Genomic DNA, 19,389 nt, shown 5'->3' with positions numbered 1-19,389 from the left:
GGCATGGATTGTTTGTTTTTTTAATATTGAGCTGCATGAGCTGCTTGTAATTTTGGAGATTAATCCTCTGTCAGTTGCTTCATTTGCAAATATTTTCTCCCATTCTGAGGGTTTTCTTTTCATCTTGTTTATGGTTTCCTTTGCTGTGCAAAAGCTTTTGAGTTTCACTAGGTCCTATTTGTTTATTTTTGTTTTTATTTCCATGTCTCTAGGAGGTGGGTTGTTTTATGTCAAAGAGTGTTCTTCCTATGTTTTCCTCTAAGAGTTTTATAGTGTCTGGTCTTACATTTAGGTCTCTAATCCATTTTGAGTTTATTATTGTGTATGGTGTTAGGGAGCATTCTAATTTCATTGTTTTACATGTAGCTGTCCAGTTTTCCCATCACCACTTATTGAAGAGGCTGTCTTTTCTCCATTCTATATTCTTGCCTCCTTTATGAAAAATAAGGTGACCTTATGTGTGTGGGTTTATCTCTGGGCTTTCTATCCTGTTCCATTGATCTACATTTCTGTTTTTGTGCCAGTACCATCCTGTCTTGATTACTGTAGCTTTTGTAGTATAGTCTGAATCAGGGAGCCTGATTCCTGCACCTCCGTTTTTCTTTCTCAAGATTGCTTTGGCTATTCGGGGTCTTTTGTGTTTCCATACAAATTGTGCAATTTTTTGCTCTAGTTCTGTGAAAAATGCCATTGATAGTTTGATAGGGATTGCATTGAAGCTGTAGATTGCGTTGGGTAGTATAGTCATTTTCACAATTTATCTTTAATTTCTTTCATCAGTGTCTTACAGTTTTCTGCATACAGGTCTTTTGTCCCCTTAGGTAGGTTTATTCCTAGGTATTTTATTCTTTTTGTTGCAGTGGTAAATGGGAGTGTTTCCTTAACTTCTCTTTCAGATTTTTCATCATTAGTGTATAGGAATGCAAGAGATTTCTGTGCATTAATTAAACAGTGTTCTTTTTGCAGTCTTTTTAGTGCCTCTTTTTTTTTTTTGCATTTTTATGCTGTTTTTTGGTAATTTTGCTGTTTAAAATAGCCCAAAGTGTAGTACTTTAGTACTGTCTAGTGTTCCTAAGCTAGAGAAGGCTGTGCTGTGCCTTACAGAGAAAATATGTGTGTTAGGTAAGCTTTATTCAGGCGTAAGTTACAGTGCTGTTGGCAATGAGTTAATGTTAGTGAATCAACATTATATATTTAAAAGGTGTATTTAAATATAAACACACATAATACAAGGTTATGTGTTAATCGGTGGATGAAAATGTTGTGAGCAGAGACTCACAGAAACCTAACCCTGTAATTACCTTTAGAACAGCAGTACGGTATTCACTAAATAAGTGTTTGCAGCAATTTTATAGGACATAATTCCATCAGTGCTGAGACCTGTCTGTTGATACCTGATAGTGTTGTGCTGTGATTGAGTACAAGAACTTAAATGAGAATAACAAAACTTTAATCTTTTTAGAAAACAAAGTAGCAGAGAATATCCTTATGACTTTGGGATAAGGAAGAGATTTTTAGGTAAGAAACTAAGAATGTTAGCCTTAAAGCAAAGATTGATACATTCAGAAGACTTCCATTCATCAAAAAATACTAGAAAGAGAGTGGGGAAGAAAGTCATGTACTAAGAGAAGATAATTATAAAAATATAACTGACAAACAGAAGGTCCCAAATATATAAAGAACATCAATGAATCAGTAAGACTAAATACAAGTCCACTAGATGACTAGGTAAAAGACATGAACTGGCATTTTAAGAATGATATAATGTGGGTGGCCCATAAACATGAAAAAAAAAACAAACAGCTTTATTAGTAACTGAAGAAATGCAAATTAGAAATCATGGATTGCCATTTTTATACCAGATTGACAAAAATTCAAAATAAAGAAAAACATCAGGTTATCTGGAAGCAGACAAGCCTGGGTTAGAATGCTGGCATTATTATTTACTATCAGTGTGAACCTGAACAAATGATTTCACTTTCTTTGCCTCCATTTCCTCGTAGATAAAAGGGAATAAATAGTACCTATTTCATGGTATTGTTGAGAAGATTAAATGAGTTAATATCTGAAAAGTGCTTAAAGTAGTACCTGGTGCATAGTAAGCACTCAATAAATCTTAGCTGTCATTACTATTATTATTACTGCAACCCAGAGCCACCTCTGAATTAGTACCAAACTTCCAACTGAGCAAGAAGGATGTGAGCATTGCATCATCACTTAAGTCCCAGGATGCCTCAGCAGTGATCTGTAATACCTTCACTAGATCACCCAGCTACACACACACACACACACACACACACACACACACACACACACACACTTTAGGTACATTTAAAAATGAGTCTGTCACTTGCTGTGCTGTGTAGCATCCTTATACACAGATGTAGGCTTCGTCTACAACGTTTAAAGAAGTCTGTGGAAATCCAAGTGCCACAGTGAGGTTGTAGAGTTGCTGTAGAGTGTCTTGTGACAGTGGAGATTGTGCTGAAATATTCTGAAAACTCTAGCCTTAAAGTTGTGAGGCAGAGATATACCCAGAGATGTTGAGCTGGAAAATGACCTCAGGAGTGATGTTGTGAAGATGGAAAGATGGCACGTCAGCGCTCTGAAGATAAGGCTAGAGCTGCATATGAGTTTGTCTCCTGTGAAAACCAGTAGTCTCAATGGTTGACAGAGTCTAGGTTTGATGGGTTTGAGCAACTGACCTGGACATACTTGATGCTACAGTTCTCATAAGAATCCAGTCACACCTTGAGTAGGAGTGAGGCAGTGCCCTGTGCTGTCTGTGAGCTTTGATCTGTAGGAGAGAAAGTGAGAGGAATGAGCAGGGCTGAGATAGAGATGGAGAGGAAACAGGTCCTGGGTACTGACTTAAATTAAATTAAATTAAAACCCAGATCCAAGATCCATATACTGGATGAATCACCCCAGCAAAAAGTACTTCTTATCAACTCGCATAGCACTTTCTCTCTACAGCTGTATAGCACTGACTACTTCCTTTGTACCTTGCAGTAGAGTTCTTTATGTGCCTATCTAATCAAAATTGGAAACGTCTTGAGGTCAGGCATCATGTTCAACTTACCATAATATTCTCCACAGCATCCACCACACATGGTACCATAAATTACATTGATGGAGAGAAGGAAAGAAGGGAGGGGGGCAAGGGAGGGAGTTCAGATTGAAGAAATGATGCTGTTATGGACTGAATGTTTGCGTCTCCCTCCAAATTCATATGTTGAAATTCTAACCGTCACCCCCTGGCAAAGTGCTGTTATAAAGAGGTGGAGCCTTTGGGAGGTAATTAGGTCATGAGGGTGGAGCCCTCTTGAATGGGTCAGTTCTATTATGAGAAGAGACACGAAGAGTTTCCTCTCTCTTCGCTTTCTACCATGTGAGGATACAGTGAAAAGACGGCCATCTGCAAACCTGTAAGCAGTTCCTCACTAGACGCCACGTCTGCCAGCACTTTCATCTTGGACTTCTCAGTCTTAAGAACTGTGAGAAATAACTGTCTGTTGTATAAGACACCCCATCTATGGCATATTTGTTATAGCAACCCGAACAGACTGAGACAGACAGTAAGATCTTCCCACCTCTGAAATTCTCTAGCTTTGTAGGATTTCTGAGGCAGAAAACAGTAACTTTGTCTAAAGCAGAGCATAAGTTATCACGATACTGGTTTGGTAATTGTCTTCCCTTAGGAAATCAGTGTATATTTTAGTATGCCTGCTCAGTTGTTTCTCCCACTTCCTGAGTTACCAAGAAGTTAGCACTCTTTGAAACTTTTAGATGGAAGATGAAAATACTTATTTATTAGTTTCCTCAGGTGTTACCTGAACTAAGGAGACTTCAACTTCAGTTATAAATAAGAAAGTACAAAACTAAATCAGGACAGCTGTGTTGCTAGACACTACTTTTTGCCCTTCTCTGCAGCCTCCGTGGGGGCCAGGAGCTGAGTCGGCAGAGAGAGAGTGATTTATTTCTCCACATTTGGAAGTGGGATGGAAAGTAGCAAGATCCTACTTTTATATTATCTTCCTCTTTTATAGTTTTTATGCCAGTTCCCAATCCTGTTTCCCTATTTTTTATAGCACTTATCACCCTCAAAGATGCTATGCATGATTTATTTATTTTGTTTATGGTCCTTTCACCCACTTTACCTTCTTTAAGGGGAGAGATCTGTTTTGTTTTATTTTTCAGTGATGTAACCCCAGTGCCTAAAACAGTGGCTGGCATATAATAGATGCTCATTGGAGGCCTATTATAGGTATTGAATGAATCTGTATTGGTTCTTAGGGTGTATTGAAAAGCAAGGTGCTTGAGTGATGATATTTCCAAAAACTGGCAGTTTTGCCACAGTGCAGCCTTATCTCTGATTTCTCTCTGTGAATGGAACGGTAAAACAGCCCCCATAGCAAAGTCTAAATAGATGATGAATAAACACATGGCTTGCATGTATATTTGATGACGGTTTTATTTTCAAAACTGTAATTAAATGAGATAAAAATATATGGTTGGAGTTGCCGAAGCAACTTAAATTCAACATAAATAACAGCTGCTCTTCATCTGGGAATTTCATCCATATACAGCATTTTTTATGCCCTTAAAAAATTTTAACCATTATACAGCTAATTCAGCATCCAGTGTCCCAAGAAATGTTTTATACTCAGAGAAGGGGAAGGAAAAGAGAAGAGAAATAGCCCTCTATGAGCCAGTGGTTAAACAAACCTGTTACTTTCAAAAGCTTTGATTTCCCCCAAATAGCTGTGTGGCAGAACATGTCCAATTTCTTAGGAGCAATGAATTTAAGCATGACTGGCATTTTTCGTTATGAGTCACCAATCCCTATTTTATTAGTTCAGAAATCCAAAACTGAGTACATAGTGAGGAGTCTTCTACTCGCTTTTAAAGCAAAACTTCTGCAGAGCATTGGTGTCAGGAAATACTAGTAAAGTTTGCCTCTCCCTTTAAAGTTAACCATCAGAGTAATTTCCTCCCAAGCTGCTTGGGGAAAATGCCTACTTTTTTGGATAGAATTAAGAGCCAGTTTAACTATATGAACATCTACCTAATTTTATTTATGATCAAGGAGTGAGAAATTGCCCCTCTTCCTTCAGAGATTGTATCCACTGCCATTAAGTGTGAAGCAAATTCGGTAGCCATCTCATTAACTCAGGCTTGTACCGCTGAAAGCTTATCAAAAGAAAAGAAATCGACTGAAAAAGTCAGAGATGAAGCAATTTCCCTTCACTTTAAAGCAAGGTTTTTCATGACCAATCGTTTGGCTGGTTGAGTTGTGGTCTCTGGGTTTTTATCATGATCTGTGGCCCATATATCTCCATCCAGTAATACATCCCCAAAGTTTTTCCTGTAGATTAGCAGCTTTACGATGTCCTCTTGATGCAGTGCCTTTTCAGCATTTCTTCAGAGAATATTAATTCTAATGTTACTTGAATATATCTGACTTGCCCACTAGGGTTGCCCGTTTCTTAGGAAGACTTGGACAATGAATTACAACTTTCTAATTTTAATTTTCAGAGGGGAGAAAAAAGCCTATGAAGTAAAAGTTCAGAGTGAAGATTCACATTTCTTTCCATCAAAACTGTAATGATCATAAGTCTATCAAGTTGTAGAACTCTCACACTAGGTGAAGAACAGATAATTATAGGGTATATCCCTGACTAGCTGATAACAGCCCTGATTACAAAGAGCAGCAAGCCTGTGCAATTTGCATGATGTCCTTTCATGTTTTCCTCCTCTCAAGTGTTCCCTGGGGCAGGTGTCAGTGGGTGAGAGAATGTTTCTTTTGCCAAGCAATGCATTTTTCTCATATGCTGCTTGCATTCCAATCTTAGTGTGCCTCTAAGCTTTCATTTTAAATTTCATTTTAAGGCATCATAGGTGGCTCGGTGCAGTTGATTAAAGACCTTTTCGTACAGTTATCTTTTAGAGCATCCCTGGTCATTGAGCACACAAAGGTCCATCGTAGCCAAGATGCTGGAAGACAGTGTGTCATATGGACAAATATTACAAGAAGGTTCACCCTACTCCAGCAAGTCTCCTGACCACCACCTCAGTGTGTGAAGCAGGAAAGGGAACAGTGCTAAGCAGATAGTAACTAAGCACATCATATGTATTAGACATGTTTGGGGCACTGTGCTATATATAGCCTGATAAAGACTGAAAAGATTCCTGCCTCTATTGAGCCTTCATTTTGGGGTGGGGCCGGGGGAAGGAACAGTAAACCAAATATCATGTAAATGAACAAAGTAATCGCAGATGTTGGTGATGATCGCTATGAAAGACATACTAAAGAGGTGATGTGATAAGAGAGTAACCGGAGCTGCGTGGTGGGCTACTTCAGATTAAAAACTCAGCGAAGGCTACTCTGAGGAGGTGACATTTGAATTGAATCCCGAAGAATGAGCGTGATAAGCTAAAAGATGGGTAAAGAGCATTCCAAGCAAAGAGAACAGCAAGTTCAAAAGTCCTGAAACAGGATTAGCCTTAAGGTGTTTGAAGAACAGAAAGCAAAACGTGGTTGTTACAGTATAAATAAGTAAGGGGGAACCTAACAGGAGATGGGACTGGGGACCTGGGCAAGGATCAGATCCCTAAGGGCTCTTGTAGAGCTCAGCGAAGAGTCCGTATTTTGTTCTAAAATTTTCTAGGCCAAATGGTTTTCTGAAACTTTTGTTTCTCTTTGTGTTGTGTAAGTATGAAACCAAAGATAGAGAATGCAGATGCCTAACCATTAACACTCCTGAGTCAGGATGATATGAAAAAGGAGATGTGCTCCTGTAGAGAAAAATGCTGGTAATAATAGCTTGTGTTTTAGGACATCTGTCTCCAAAGCAGAACAACAGTATTTATGATGCCAGATTGTACTAATCACAGTAACCTCATGAGTCTGGTAGGTGCACACTTTTATGGAACACGCAGGGAAACTCAAACATCTGAAACTGGGTTGTTCTTTGGCTTCTGAAATAGCATGAAGGTCTAGGTAAAATAGAGTATGTCAAAGCAATGAGGAAAGAAAAAAATCTGAAATCAGAAATAAAAATAGCTATCAGGAAAGTCGTACACTTACAGGGAAAAGGGCAGCAAAGCAACCTTTATTTTCTTGTAAAGTCAAGAAAATAATAGCAGAGGGGTAAAAAAATATGAGTCTCAAATAGTCAACCAGAATATCAACATGTGTTGTTTCATTCCTAGTATTTAATTCAGTATAGAATAGAGGCTAAATACATGGACTTGTGGGTCAAAGAAGAGCTGGGGTCTAATCCACACTCCTCCTTGTACTAGGACTGTGATCTTGGATATGGATTTTTTTTTCTTTCTATGAAGTGGAATCAGTAATAATACTTACCTCACAGAGTTGTTGTGAGGATTTAATGAATGAATGCGTGGAAAGTGAGAAACTGTGTTCTTTACGTAAGTTACTTGAAACTGGCCTTACATTTCTCCCAAAGAGTTAATATTTACAAAAGTGATTAAATTTCCAAATCAGCCCACAGAAGCCTCCTTAACAGGTAACATTCATTATGCTATTTTCAGGTCTTGCCTAGGTTTTTTTACTGGACAGAAAAAGTGATGTAGTAATGTGGTTCAGGAAGATAAAGAGGAGAGTAACCTCTTGCTAAATGCAGAATTGCTGACCCCAGGCAAATTTGTCTTTGGCAATCTGCACACACCTTTCTCATCCTATATATATTCTTTCTTTTTCCTTTTCAGCTCTTCTACAAAAAAAATAAGGTAAAGAATTTTGAGTGAGAAACTAGTATTGTTTATAGATAGTTTTGTTGGTACATAACTCTTTCAGTAAGAAACACCTGTGAAGAAAATCCAATTTAAGAGTATTTTTAAGTCATTATTCCTTTCTTGAGCTTTCTCAGCCCTACATTGTCTTTCTTAATACTCCATAGATTATATTTTCTTTGTTTCTTTTTTGGTTAATCAAAACTCACATTCAAAGAATCCATACTGCTTTATTTATTTAAGAGGAAACAATGTCTTTGAATTAATTAATTCTTCACTGTAAGTGACTCATGGCAAGGTAATGCATTTGCAGCCATATATGGGTTTAAAATGGCATTTCTATAAGTCCAAAGTAATCCCTAAATTATAGACTTTCATCTGATATGACTAAAGAGGTTGAGGAAAAATTCAGACAGAGGGAAAACATTGTGAGGGTCAGAATCAGCACCTGGGAGAGCTCTCATGAGTTCTTCCTTTTTCACTTTGAAACAAGTGCTCTAAGGATTTTCATAGGAATGTCGATAGCAGTAGCATTAGGCTATGAAAGAAGAAAGTCATAAACAATTTCTATAACTGAGTCATTTGTAAAGTGTGTGTACATTAATTTAGGAATACTGATAAGGTCCTTTGTTATCTATACAAAAGTCTCCAGGAAAGAGATTGGCTTTTCTTTTCAAAGTCAAACCGCTACCTAGAATCAGATTTTGGTCCCTTTTAAACTGCCAACAAATTGGGATATTTAATGTCAGATATTGAGCATATCCATAGGTTTTTGATTGTTTTGTTTTACTTAGTTGTTGGAGAGATAAAATGGCTGACACCAATACTTGGAGGAAAAGAGGAACTCAAAAAGTATTTGCTGAAGGTTGGCTAAACAAATGGAAAAATTAATGACATAGGAAAAGCAAGATACTGACAAACATATAATGTATATATATATATTTTTTCCAGTTCCATTTATATCCATTCTATTTTCATCTGGCATGCAGTGTAAACTCCTCAAATTTTAAGTGCAACAAGTAAATTTATATAATCAGTAAATAATACGTTTCATCTTTTATTTCTCTTTTAAAATAACAATATTTTGTATCCTTTATAAAGATACACAAACATCAGTTTTTACTGTTTTATGAAAATGATATTTCCCACCTTGACATTTAAAAGTAATACCTGCTCAGAATTTACCATCATAGGAATTTCTTAAGGAAAATTATCTGAATTCAGTATATGTGAGTGTATGTTAATTTGAAGTCACGTGAAGAGTACACTCCATGCACTGCAAAGGATAAGGTATCTGGCTTACTTTAGCACCAGTCTAGACTTGAAAACACAGTTAAGACCAGCAAAAGAAGAGGTGTTTTAAGTCTTATCAGCTTATTTTGCCACGGTGGGATTGACCTGACTACTGTTACTTTATCTGGTGGAAGTTTGGAATCACTAGCTTTGCCCCAGTGGGTCACTTTCTGTAGACTTTCCTGTGGTGCTCAGAAATGATAATCATAGTGCTAGCATCTATAGACTACTTGTGTTAAGTGCTTTGTATCCATGATCTTAATCTCTAAAGAGCTGTATGAGATAGGAATTATTTTCCTGATATTAGAAGTGAAGAAACTGAAGTTCAAGGAGAGTACTCACCCACATCGTACAGCTAAAGAGTGAGAGTACCGAGTTTGTGCTCAGGTCCTTCTGACTCCAGAGCCAGTGTGCTAAACCATTAAGTAATTCTTCCTCTTGCTGTATACACTCTCACAGGAAGAACCCATCAGCCATACCAGTCTCCCTAATGGTTTCTTCCTTCTTGTGTGGAAAGAATGTCAAAAATGTGACTTTGCCACCCATAAGGTTTTTGTAAAGTTAGACTTATTGTCATTCTGAGTCCCTAGAATCCAAGAAGCCATGCAAATCCACATATGTACACACTCAAGGAGCAAATGGCAGTCAAGACATAATTTTAGATATGCTGCATGATAACTGGATTTAAAAGTTATGCCCCCAAATACCTCTTTTTAAAATAAATAGTGCAGTCATCATTACGGAAATTATGTTCATAACAAATATATCACTTGACCATTTTTCCAAGCTGATATTGATTTTTTTATTGATTGCTTCTTTCAAAATTGAAGGAAGCAGTAACAAAGCAACTGTCACTGACAATTTCTTGTTCTAAAGTCACCCTGTGAGAATTAATAGAATCCAGGTCTACCGAAGTCAGGAAAAAAGTGAATAGGTCTTTTTTTAACTTGTAGTAAATAATACATGCATTAAAAATATGTGCATTACGTGCATGATTTACTGTATCATTTTTCCTCCTTCCTCTTCTCCTGCCCCTCTGTGGATTCTTGACAAAGCATGATGTATGTTACTATCTCATTAACCTTTCCTGGCCGTTTTTTTTTTTTTTTTTTTTTTTTTTGTGGTATGCGGGCCTCCCTCTGCTGGCCGCTCCGCGGCATGTGGGATCCTCCCAGACCGGGGCGCGAACCCGGTTCCCCTGCATCGGCAGGCGGACGCGCAACCACTGCGCCACCAGGGAAGCCCCCTCCTGGCCGTTTTAAAGCTGAATTTCTTATGCTCTTCTTCTCTGGCTCCACCCTGTGTATGGCTTTAACTCTTCCTGTTCATAAGTGTGATGGGCAGTCCCTTAATGATGGCCAAAAAAGTTACTCTTTCTTATTTACTGTTATTACTTCTCAAAAAATATCTTGGACCCTCGATTTTGTTTTCTTTCGACCCATCCAGGTATTTTTTATAGACTACCTCATCCCCAGCTCTAAAAATTTAATAACTTTCCAGACAGTAAATATCTGGAGATTTTTCCCCCTCACTTCTCTGATTTACTCTGTGGCCTGAATTCCAAATGTTTTCATATATTAAGGCTTTTATTATTTATCTCATGTTGCAGCTTTAAGACCTTTGTACACTTTTACTCCTCAAGGAATTGAGCTGCTAAAGCACTTCCTCTAAGCTCTCAATGAGCTCCACATTCCAAGTACTATAATAGTGTATTTTTTAAAACCTCATGTAAGAATAAAGTGCTAATATTATATTTTCCAGAAGAATAAAGGACAGTTTTCACAGAAAAACATGATAGGAAAACACATCTGCCACAAAACTGTGCATTTTTTAGCCCATGATTTCGGGAAAAATTTATATAAAATGCTGATGAATGAAGTCAACACCAAAATGTATGGTCACTCATTTTTTTAAAAAGTCTACAAGTCACTTTTCAATGAACCATATACAAAGCTGCAAAAAACATTTTGAGAAACCACAGTACATGGATATTAATTCCTTGTCATACGAGTACATCATTTATTCAAGTACCTTTAGTAACTATCATTTATCCAACTACCTTTAGTAACTAGCTGCCCAGAGCTAAAGGGAGTAATACCCAAGTGTCATTGTTCAGCTGCCTCCCTAACAAGGCAGCAATCCTGCTTTTTAATATGGTGGTTTCTGATTGTTTTCTCCTTGTTCGACTCCATCCTTTGCACCTGATGTTTAAAATCCCCCCATCAAGTGATCACCCGCAAGGAGAAGCAAAGGAATAGAAGATTTGGAATCAAATGTACCGACTCATTGCATTGTGCATTGAAATGTGGTCTTTCTTACATATTCACTGAAGAGCATAAAGTTCGTTCAAACAAACTGGTTTTTTTTTTGGTCCCTAGGATGTGAAGTAACTACTTTGAATGCCCTTTTTCACTGGCTTCACTAAGTCAGTGGGGAAATGATAGATTCTGGTACCTGATAGTGGTGGGTTTGGAGAGGGACAGATGAGTTTGTATTCTTCTGGCCACTTTCTCAGTGTGTGAAGAAGGTTCTGAACTTCAGTTACATCACCTGAAAATTGGGAATTAAAACTATAATGGAATTAAATGAGATCTGTGTGAAAATTTGTTAGCACATGGTATGAACTCAATACATTTTGCAAGTAGATCCAATATTGCTATGCGTGCTACGGTCATGATGACATAATATTATCTATAACGTATTCTAACTTGGAATGCCTGTTGCTACTGATTATTACCTAGTACCAAGTCTTTGGAGATAAAATGACCCTAAATAAGATAATATATATGAGAATATTTATGGGAAAGGCCTGGCCATGTCCAAGTTTCAAAAAAATACCCATTCACACACACATAGTTCTTTAATTTGGAAAATTATCATGCTGCTAGCTAGCCATTAGGATCTGAATGGATAATTACATCTGAAAAGACCAGTAATGGACATGCAATCTTTTCTTAAACATGTGCATAAATATGGTGGCCTTTGACTAACCTCTTTACCTCTCTCTAGAGTGCATTTACTGTTCAAAACCCTTTCTTAAATGGAATAATAGGGGTATGATTTGCCACTGGATTACATTATTCCTCAGTGAACAGAACAAACATATAGTAAGCACCAAACTTATAGCAGGAAAGGCTTTGTGCTTTTTAAATGTTACCTCATTTAATCTTTTCCATCATTCTTATTTCAAAATAAATTACATTTAATTACATCTCGTGTTATTTATGAGAAAATTAAACCTTGCATAATACATGGCAGAGATGATTTTCAAACTCAGATCTGCCCAAATGCAATATTTCCATTCACTATGTAGGTAGGGTTTACCATCTGGAATCTATTTCACTTAACTGCTAAGAATCTTATCGAAATATTTTCTCAAATACCAGATTAATGCAATTTTTCTGACTGTCCAAATCCTGTGGAACTGCAGGGACTCATCAACTGTAAGGAAATAAACAGAAATGCAGTTTTTAAAACTCAATAAGGATAAGTTAAAAAATCATTGCATATATTTCTCATTTTCTTTCCCATTTCCTAATGCTCTTTCTCTAGTCAGAATCAAGGTGGATTTTGCCTGGATAAGACTTGATCTCTATCATCTATCAGTTCTTAATTTTTCATGCAACTCTGGAGATTGGATGAGATATCTGTGCCAAAACTTAGATGACTTATTTTAAGAACCTGTATGCAGAAGCGACAGTTTAGAATGATTCAGTAACATTTTTAGGGATAATGGTTTACAGTATTAATGCCATAATGAAGTTTTTAAAATCTCTAGTTTAATCATTTTCGAAGGCTTCTCAAACCATCTCCTTAAAGAGAAGAAAAAAATCATGTCCTAGCCTCACCTGGTACTCATGGAATAAAAGGAATTTTATTACATCAGAAATATAATAAAAGGAATTTTATTACATCAAAACTTAAATTGTAGTCATGTTTTGTTTTGCGCTAAGTACGTGTGGGTCCTCAAGGTGTCGCCCTGCACACCTCAGCTTCAGCAGTCTTTGGATTCCCATGATTAGGTGTTACCTGTCAGTCCTGCCTACCAAACTCCTGAGTCCCTACAGGGCAGAAGCTTTCTTTTCATAATGTCTGTATCCTGAGCTGGCAAACAAATTTGTATATGCTTAATTGATAAAAGCAATAATATATTAGCTTCAAATTTGCCTAATTCTAGAAGAAGCTGGTAATGAAGACATGTATGTGTATAAATTATTTCTTTAACATCTTTATTGGAGTATAATTGCTTTACAATGGTGTGTTAGTTTCTGCTTTATATAGCAAAGTGAATCAGCTATACATATACATATATCCCCATATCTCCTCCCTCTTGCATCTCCCTCCCACCCTCCCTATCCCACCCCTCTAGGTGGTCACAAAGCACGGAGCTTATACACACTACCAAATGTAAAATAGATAGCTAGTGGGAAGCAGCCGCATAGCACAGGGAAATCAGCTCGGTGTATAAATTATTTTTAACCCTGTGAACACTCCGTGAAACCAAGCCTGAGTGTGGAAACATTCCATTTTGTAACTGCAGCAATGCTGTCCAGGTTTATTTCCTAGCTCCATTACTCCCTGATGTTATACCCTTTAACAAATGTTATAGTGCCTCTCTTTTCTAGTCTGTAAAATGAGGATATTAATGGTACTTAACTCATAATTGTTGTTAGGATCGCTTGAAATAATCACCATAAAATATTTACCAAAATGGCCAAAATGGAGGAAATAAGCCAATAAATGTTACTGAACTCTGATGTGCACAGCTACAGGGCTTGCAACCCTACAGAACATACTTGGCTTAGAATAATCGTCAAATCTGGTAACAGGTTATTACGTCAAATGTTTCAGACAACAAAAAATGAAATGGCACTTAAAACAATCATTGCTGAGAGGATTTGCATTTGGAAGGATGAAAGAAAAATCTTTTTGAGGAATAATATGTCTGTCACTTTATTAGACATATTTCTTTTACTAACTCATTCTTATTGGCAACTGTGTATTTACTGACTCCACCTGTGATCTTTGGGCTTGTAACGTGTTATCTTTCTAACCAGATTTGACCTCCTTGAGAAAGGGGAACTTTCTTCCAAACAGAACCTTGGACGGTACCTTATAAGTATTTTAAAATACACAGGAACTTGATAAAACAATTGTGTATGTGTGTCTGTTTACACATTGTATGTAGCGTGTGTGTGTGTGTGTGTGTGTGTGTGTGTGTGTGTGTGTAGACAGAGATAGTCATATTCTAGGTACATATAGAGTAACAAACATAATTGCATATAATGGAACGGTTTGTGAAGTAAACAGTTGACTATCAAAAAACACGAATTTACATCCTGATAATGATACTTAAGTACAGATAGAAGTCGGGGAGGTCACTTATTCCATCCAGACATGCGCTACCCAATAAAACTTTCTGCACTGATGTAAATGTTCTCCCTCTCTCTGCTGTCCAGTATGGAAACCAGTAGCTCCATGTGGCTCTTCAGCACTTAAGATGCAGCTAGTGTGACTAAGGAACTGAATTCATACATTTGATTTGATTTTAACTGTTTTTAACTTAAATAGGCACATGTGGCAAGTGGCTACCTTACAGTATAGATATAGAGTCATGGAGGATGGGACAATATCATGCAAGAAGAGGGTAAAGTTGTATTTCCCTGTTCTGGGTGCTGCAAAGGCTATTTTTCAGCAGAAGACTCTCCTCTTTTGAAGTAGTATTAGTCTTCCATAATGTCTTAGGACTTTAAATTTTAAACTCCTTTTCCTTTATTTCTCCCAACAGATCTTGAAAACTTTAAAACAAGAACGAGAAGCACCGTGTCTGTCCGCCAGGGTCAGGGGATGGTACTGCTGTGCGGCCCACCAGCCCACTCTGGAGGTAACTCTGCACCGAAATGTGCACATGTCACTGGCTGCTATTTTTCTTGCTGATTGTTCACCCTCTTGGCATCACCAAGGGGGACAGTGTCATTTGTAGAGATTTCCAAAGTCCCTCTGTGTCGAGGAAGCATCGTCAGTGCCTCCCATAATTAGGATAGGAAAATATCAGATTGTACAAATGTTCCATCCCCCTGCTGTCTACCTGGCTCAAGGGGAAAGATACCTGAGTCGATCAAAATCAGAATCCTGCTGCTTGGTAAAGCCACGTAGGTAAAACCGCCAGCACTTCTTCCAACTTGGTCGTATTAAAAGATGGCCTTGCTTCACTTCATCTCATTGTTGGTCTGGGAGGGGATCAGACCCAGAACCAAAGTCCCTTGATCACAGAATCCAAGTTGACTTTGTAAGGACTCATAACGACTAGATCAGTTAGGAATGCATTTGACTGCAAGTCCCTGAAAACCCAGCTAACACTGGCTTCAGTGGACTTGGGTTTGTGTTGTTCTCACACACAAGACTTCCAAAGGTATGTGGTATAAAGCTGGCACCACTTTGGGGGGACGTCTTCCAGGACCCAAGCCCTTTCTTTGATCCTTCTCTGAAGTCCTAAACATGGGACATGGCTAAGGCACCAAATGTGCAGGGCAGAAAGGTAGAAATGGGAAGAGGACAGGGCAAATGTCAGAAGTCTCTTCATTTCGAGTTGCTTTTGTATTGTGGAAGGTTTGCTTTGCCCAAGGACTTTTATGTACATTTCATTGATCACTCCAGTGGCAAAAGAGACACAAAAATGAAGTATTTTCTACAGATACATGATGGCCCTAAAAAATCATAATTTTGATAATAAGGGAGAATGCGGAGAGACGATGTGTAGGCAGTTTGCAGTGTCTTCAGAAAGGACTAATGATGACTGTAAGGTGACTCTGACTGCACGTACAGAGTTCAGTAGTCTGGAGGTTTAATAGTTAGTGATATTTATTAGGATTTCACTACAGTTTGTGCTGACAAGATTGATTAACTCCATTTGTGGTCGCTCTGGCTAAAATTTAATTTGATACCTGCTCTCCTTGTTATTACCTTAATTTTCCATTTGGCTTTACATGTGATGGAAAAAGAAAATATTTTAAACTGAGAATTTGAAAACACCATTTTGTTTTTGTCCTGTCTTCAGAAGTTTTAACTTTTCCTTCTCACCTAATGCCCCAGCTAACGTTTTTAGCAGGAAATAACAATTAGTAAAACAGCTACATGGCTTACGTTTCAAGCTTGGTGAATAGATAAGCACGTGGAAGAGACAGGCACCCCTCCAAGTCTGGATGGAGGGTATGGAATTGTTAGGGTTTCTGGTGTTTGAGACCGGCAGAGAATCCAGATTAGATTTCAGGAGTTTGTCTACTGAGAAATGGGTTTATTCTTTAGGACTTAATTTTCTGGCCAAGTTAGTATCAGAAGCATTCAATTTGCAGTCCAGGACATGAATTCTGGTCCTGGCTCTATTTCAAATAATTATTTGATATTGGGCTACTATGTTCACATTCTCTATCTCTACTTATCTCTAAACGAAGAGATTAAAAGAAATCTCTCAGATCCCTTTTAGTTCTATCGTTACATAATAATTGCTGAATAAAAACTAAACATATTTATAAACTATATGTGCATTATTGAAGTCCTGTCCTTTACATGAGGAGAGCAATAAACTGGACATCTGTTTGGTTAAAGTGATGTTCACTCACATTAACAGTTCTCTTCTTATTATGAAATTTGATCAAATAAGAAAGGAAGATTTTGCTAATTTCTTCTGCAGGCTACCTTCACAGCATTAATCTTTCATAACATGGCAGCAACTCTGAAAATTAATCTTACAGCATATTGAGAAAGAAATACCCCACTACTCCCTGGTATAATGATATCTTTGGGATCTTTGGCAAAACACAAGAAGCACTGTGGTGCTGCTTCACAATGAATGAACCTGAATACTTTCCCCTTCCCACTCACAAATATATTAAACATTTCTGTAGACATCTGCTGAGATTTGCTTGTCTCCGCTGGCAGCAGTCAGCAGCTCTGAAATCCAGTTCCTTGAGTTGTGCTGACATTCCTGACAGTCCTGATGGTGAAAGACAAGGAAATAAATATTCTCATTATGGGCTCTATTAGAAACTGTGAGCTCAGTAATACTGTAGGCAAGGCAGGCAAGGCAAGGAAATTTGTGAGAAAACAAGGTGGGTATTGAAGGTAATAAGAGACCATCACAGACATCCATCAGTTTGGGGCAGTGGAGTCAATGATTATCTGACGAAATCTCCCCAGTTACTCAAAACCCTCCAATGCAAACTGTCCAGCAGTGATCTTCTCATTGCTTCTCCAGGCTGCGATCACCTTAAAGCTGGTAGCATCGCCAAGAGCCGCTGGACATACTGAGCATTTTAAACCCAGCATATGGTATCCCAGTTTCTATTGTAACAGATCATAAAGAGGAAAGGAAATGAGTCAGCCTTTTATTGTATCAGTGGGATACTGGGTAATGGCGTGAAATCCATTGTAAGGGATGCTGCATGTCCTATTTCAAAAGCTGTGCAGTGTCAGACCTTCTTAGGATAACATAGAAATGAGCAGCAATTCATCTACTTTGAAAAGCATTTCCGTCAGCACGTATTTCCAGTGCTCTACCAGTCACCATGCATAGCGTCTTTGTCATTTCTTGGTTAATAGGTACAAATTCAGATGTGATGTCGTCGCATAGATTGTACTATAAAATCTTTAACACAGACACCAAAAAATAGAAATCACTGTGGACGATGGGACTGTGGTTGGCTATGATGCTTCTTTAGATTAGAAACAGAGTATTTTGAGATCTAGAATTTTCACCGTGCTTTCCATCAACTCCGGTGATCTTCAGCCACTCATTCAATAGGAGCAGAAGTGAGGTCCTTTGAGATTCGTCCTCCTAGCTTACTAAAACTGACAGCTTACTCACCAGTGAAATCCCCATGAACTGTTCACCAAGGGATGTTTTTGTTTCCACCTTCCTTTTATATTTCACCCAGATCCTTGCTACTCAAAATGTGGGCCTTGGACCTGAAGTATCTGCCTCACCTGGAAGATTGTTAAAAAGGCAGAGTGTTGGGCGCCACACAGGGCCTACTGTATCAGAATTCAAATTTTCACAGGATCTCCAAGTGATTCATGTGCACATTAAAGTTTGAAAAGCCCTGAGCTTCACCTGTGCTCCCCCCACACTCCGCACCTCTGGCTAGAGGTGTGCGGGAAGCGGAAGCATCACCAGGGCAGCATGTTAGAGCCACAGGTGCCTGGCCTTTGCCCACGGATATTCTGATTCCATAAACCGAGGGCAGTGTCCCCAGAACTGTTGTTCCAGTTGACTGGAACAGATTGAGGCAGCACCACATTGAAGATCCACCCACTTCGATCACCTTCTACAAAACCAGCCCAGGTTCACCCTGCTGAGGTGGAGTACTTTAATTTCCACATCAAACCCAAGCAGAAGTGTTAAACGTTTATTATGTCCAATTCGCATTTAAAAGAATTTAAAATAAAATATAATCACTTCAGGCTTTCCTATATTTTTGTCATTGTTGTTAAGAGAGGTGAACAACTAAGAAAAGACTGGCTTTTTCTCAGGTATTCACATGAAGAAGTAGCATTTTCCATTTGGACTGCTCTTACTACGTCGTTGTTAGAGAAAGTATGCCTTCCTAGAGTATAAAAAAAGAAAGCCACATGATTCTGATTCTGAGATTATTTTCGTTGTTATGAGTTATAGAGAAACTAGCTATAATTGTCATCGTTGGATGCTTTTACGCCGAACACATCCCCGTTAAACTTAGATCCCATTTGCACGGCACCAGACTCAGGGACCTTAGAACAGCATCTGTAGAGTTCCTTATGGTGTTTATAATCTTTAGTTTAACTTATATTATCTTTGGATCCTTACGATAATCCTATAAGAAATAAGGACATGTGTTTCATAGATAAGAACGTCAAAGCAAAGAGATTAAGTGAGGTCACACGTTAATCAATGGCAGGTCTAGGAGTTACCTTTGCGTAGAAGGTGCCCCATTTTTTTAATAGTCAGGAGACAAGCATACAACTACTTTTTTGTACTCTGTATGCATTAGTTCTTTGGGTGCCATCCCATATCAATTCAATCTGAATTTTTTTTGAGATTGGTTCCTTTGACAGCATTCATAGTTTTAAAAGCACTCCAGGTGATTCGAATGTGTAGCCAGGGTGGAAAACTTATGTGTCTGCCCTACAAAATCAAGTAGGTCTTGTCCCAGCAAAACCTTTCTATTTGCAAACATCTCCAGGGGCCCAGAAATTTGATTTGATCTAGACATATCATGAATATTACAGTCTTAAAAAAATCAATCACGCCCTCCCACAGCATGGTTATTTCAGCTGGATATTTTGTCTTTGCTGTAGGACAGA

The 19,389-nt window shown here is 38.1% G+C and overlaps 1 protein-coding gene across 1 annotated transcript in view; it reads left to right on the top strand.

The window, feature by feature from the left end:
- Window positions 1-19,389, top strand: part of CNTN4 (contactin 4) — a 522,574-nt gene that overhangs the window by 260,391 nt on the left and 242,794 nt on the right. Inside the window, exon 4 of the mRNA XM_055079827.1 lies at window positions 14,840-14,935. Coding sequence (XP_054935802.1) covers window positions 14,840-14,935 — 96 coding nt within the window. The remainder of the gene's footprint in view (window positions 1-14,839; window positions 14,936-19,389) is intronic.

This window comes from Physeter macrocephalus, chromosome 18 (genome assembly GCF_002837175.3).
Source record: "Physeter macrocephalus isolate SW-GA chromosome 18, ASM283717v5, whole genome shotgun sequence".
Lineage (NCBI taxonomy): Eukaryota > Metazoa > Chordata > Mammalia > Artiodactyla > Physeteridae > Physeter > Physeter macrocephalus.
The sequence above is the reverse complement of the archived record's forward strand: the minus strand, read 5'-3'. Positions and strand labels throughout refer to the sequence as shown.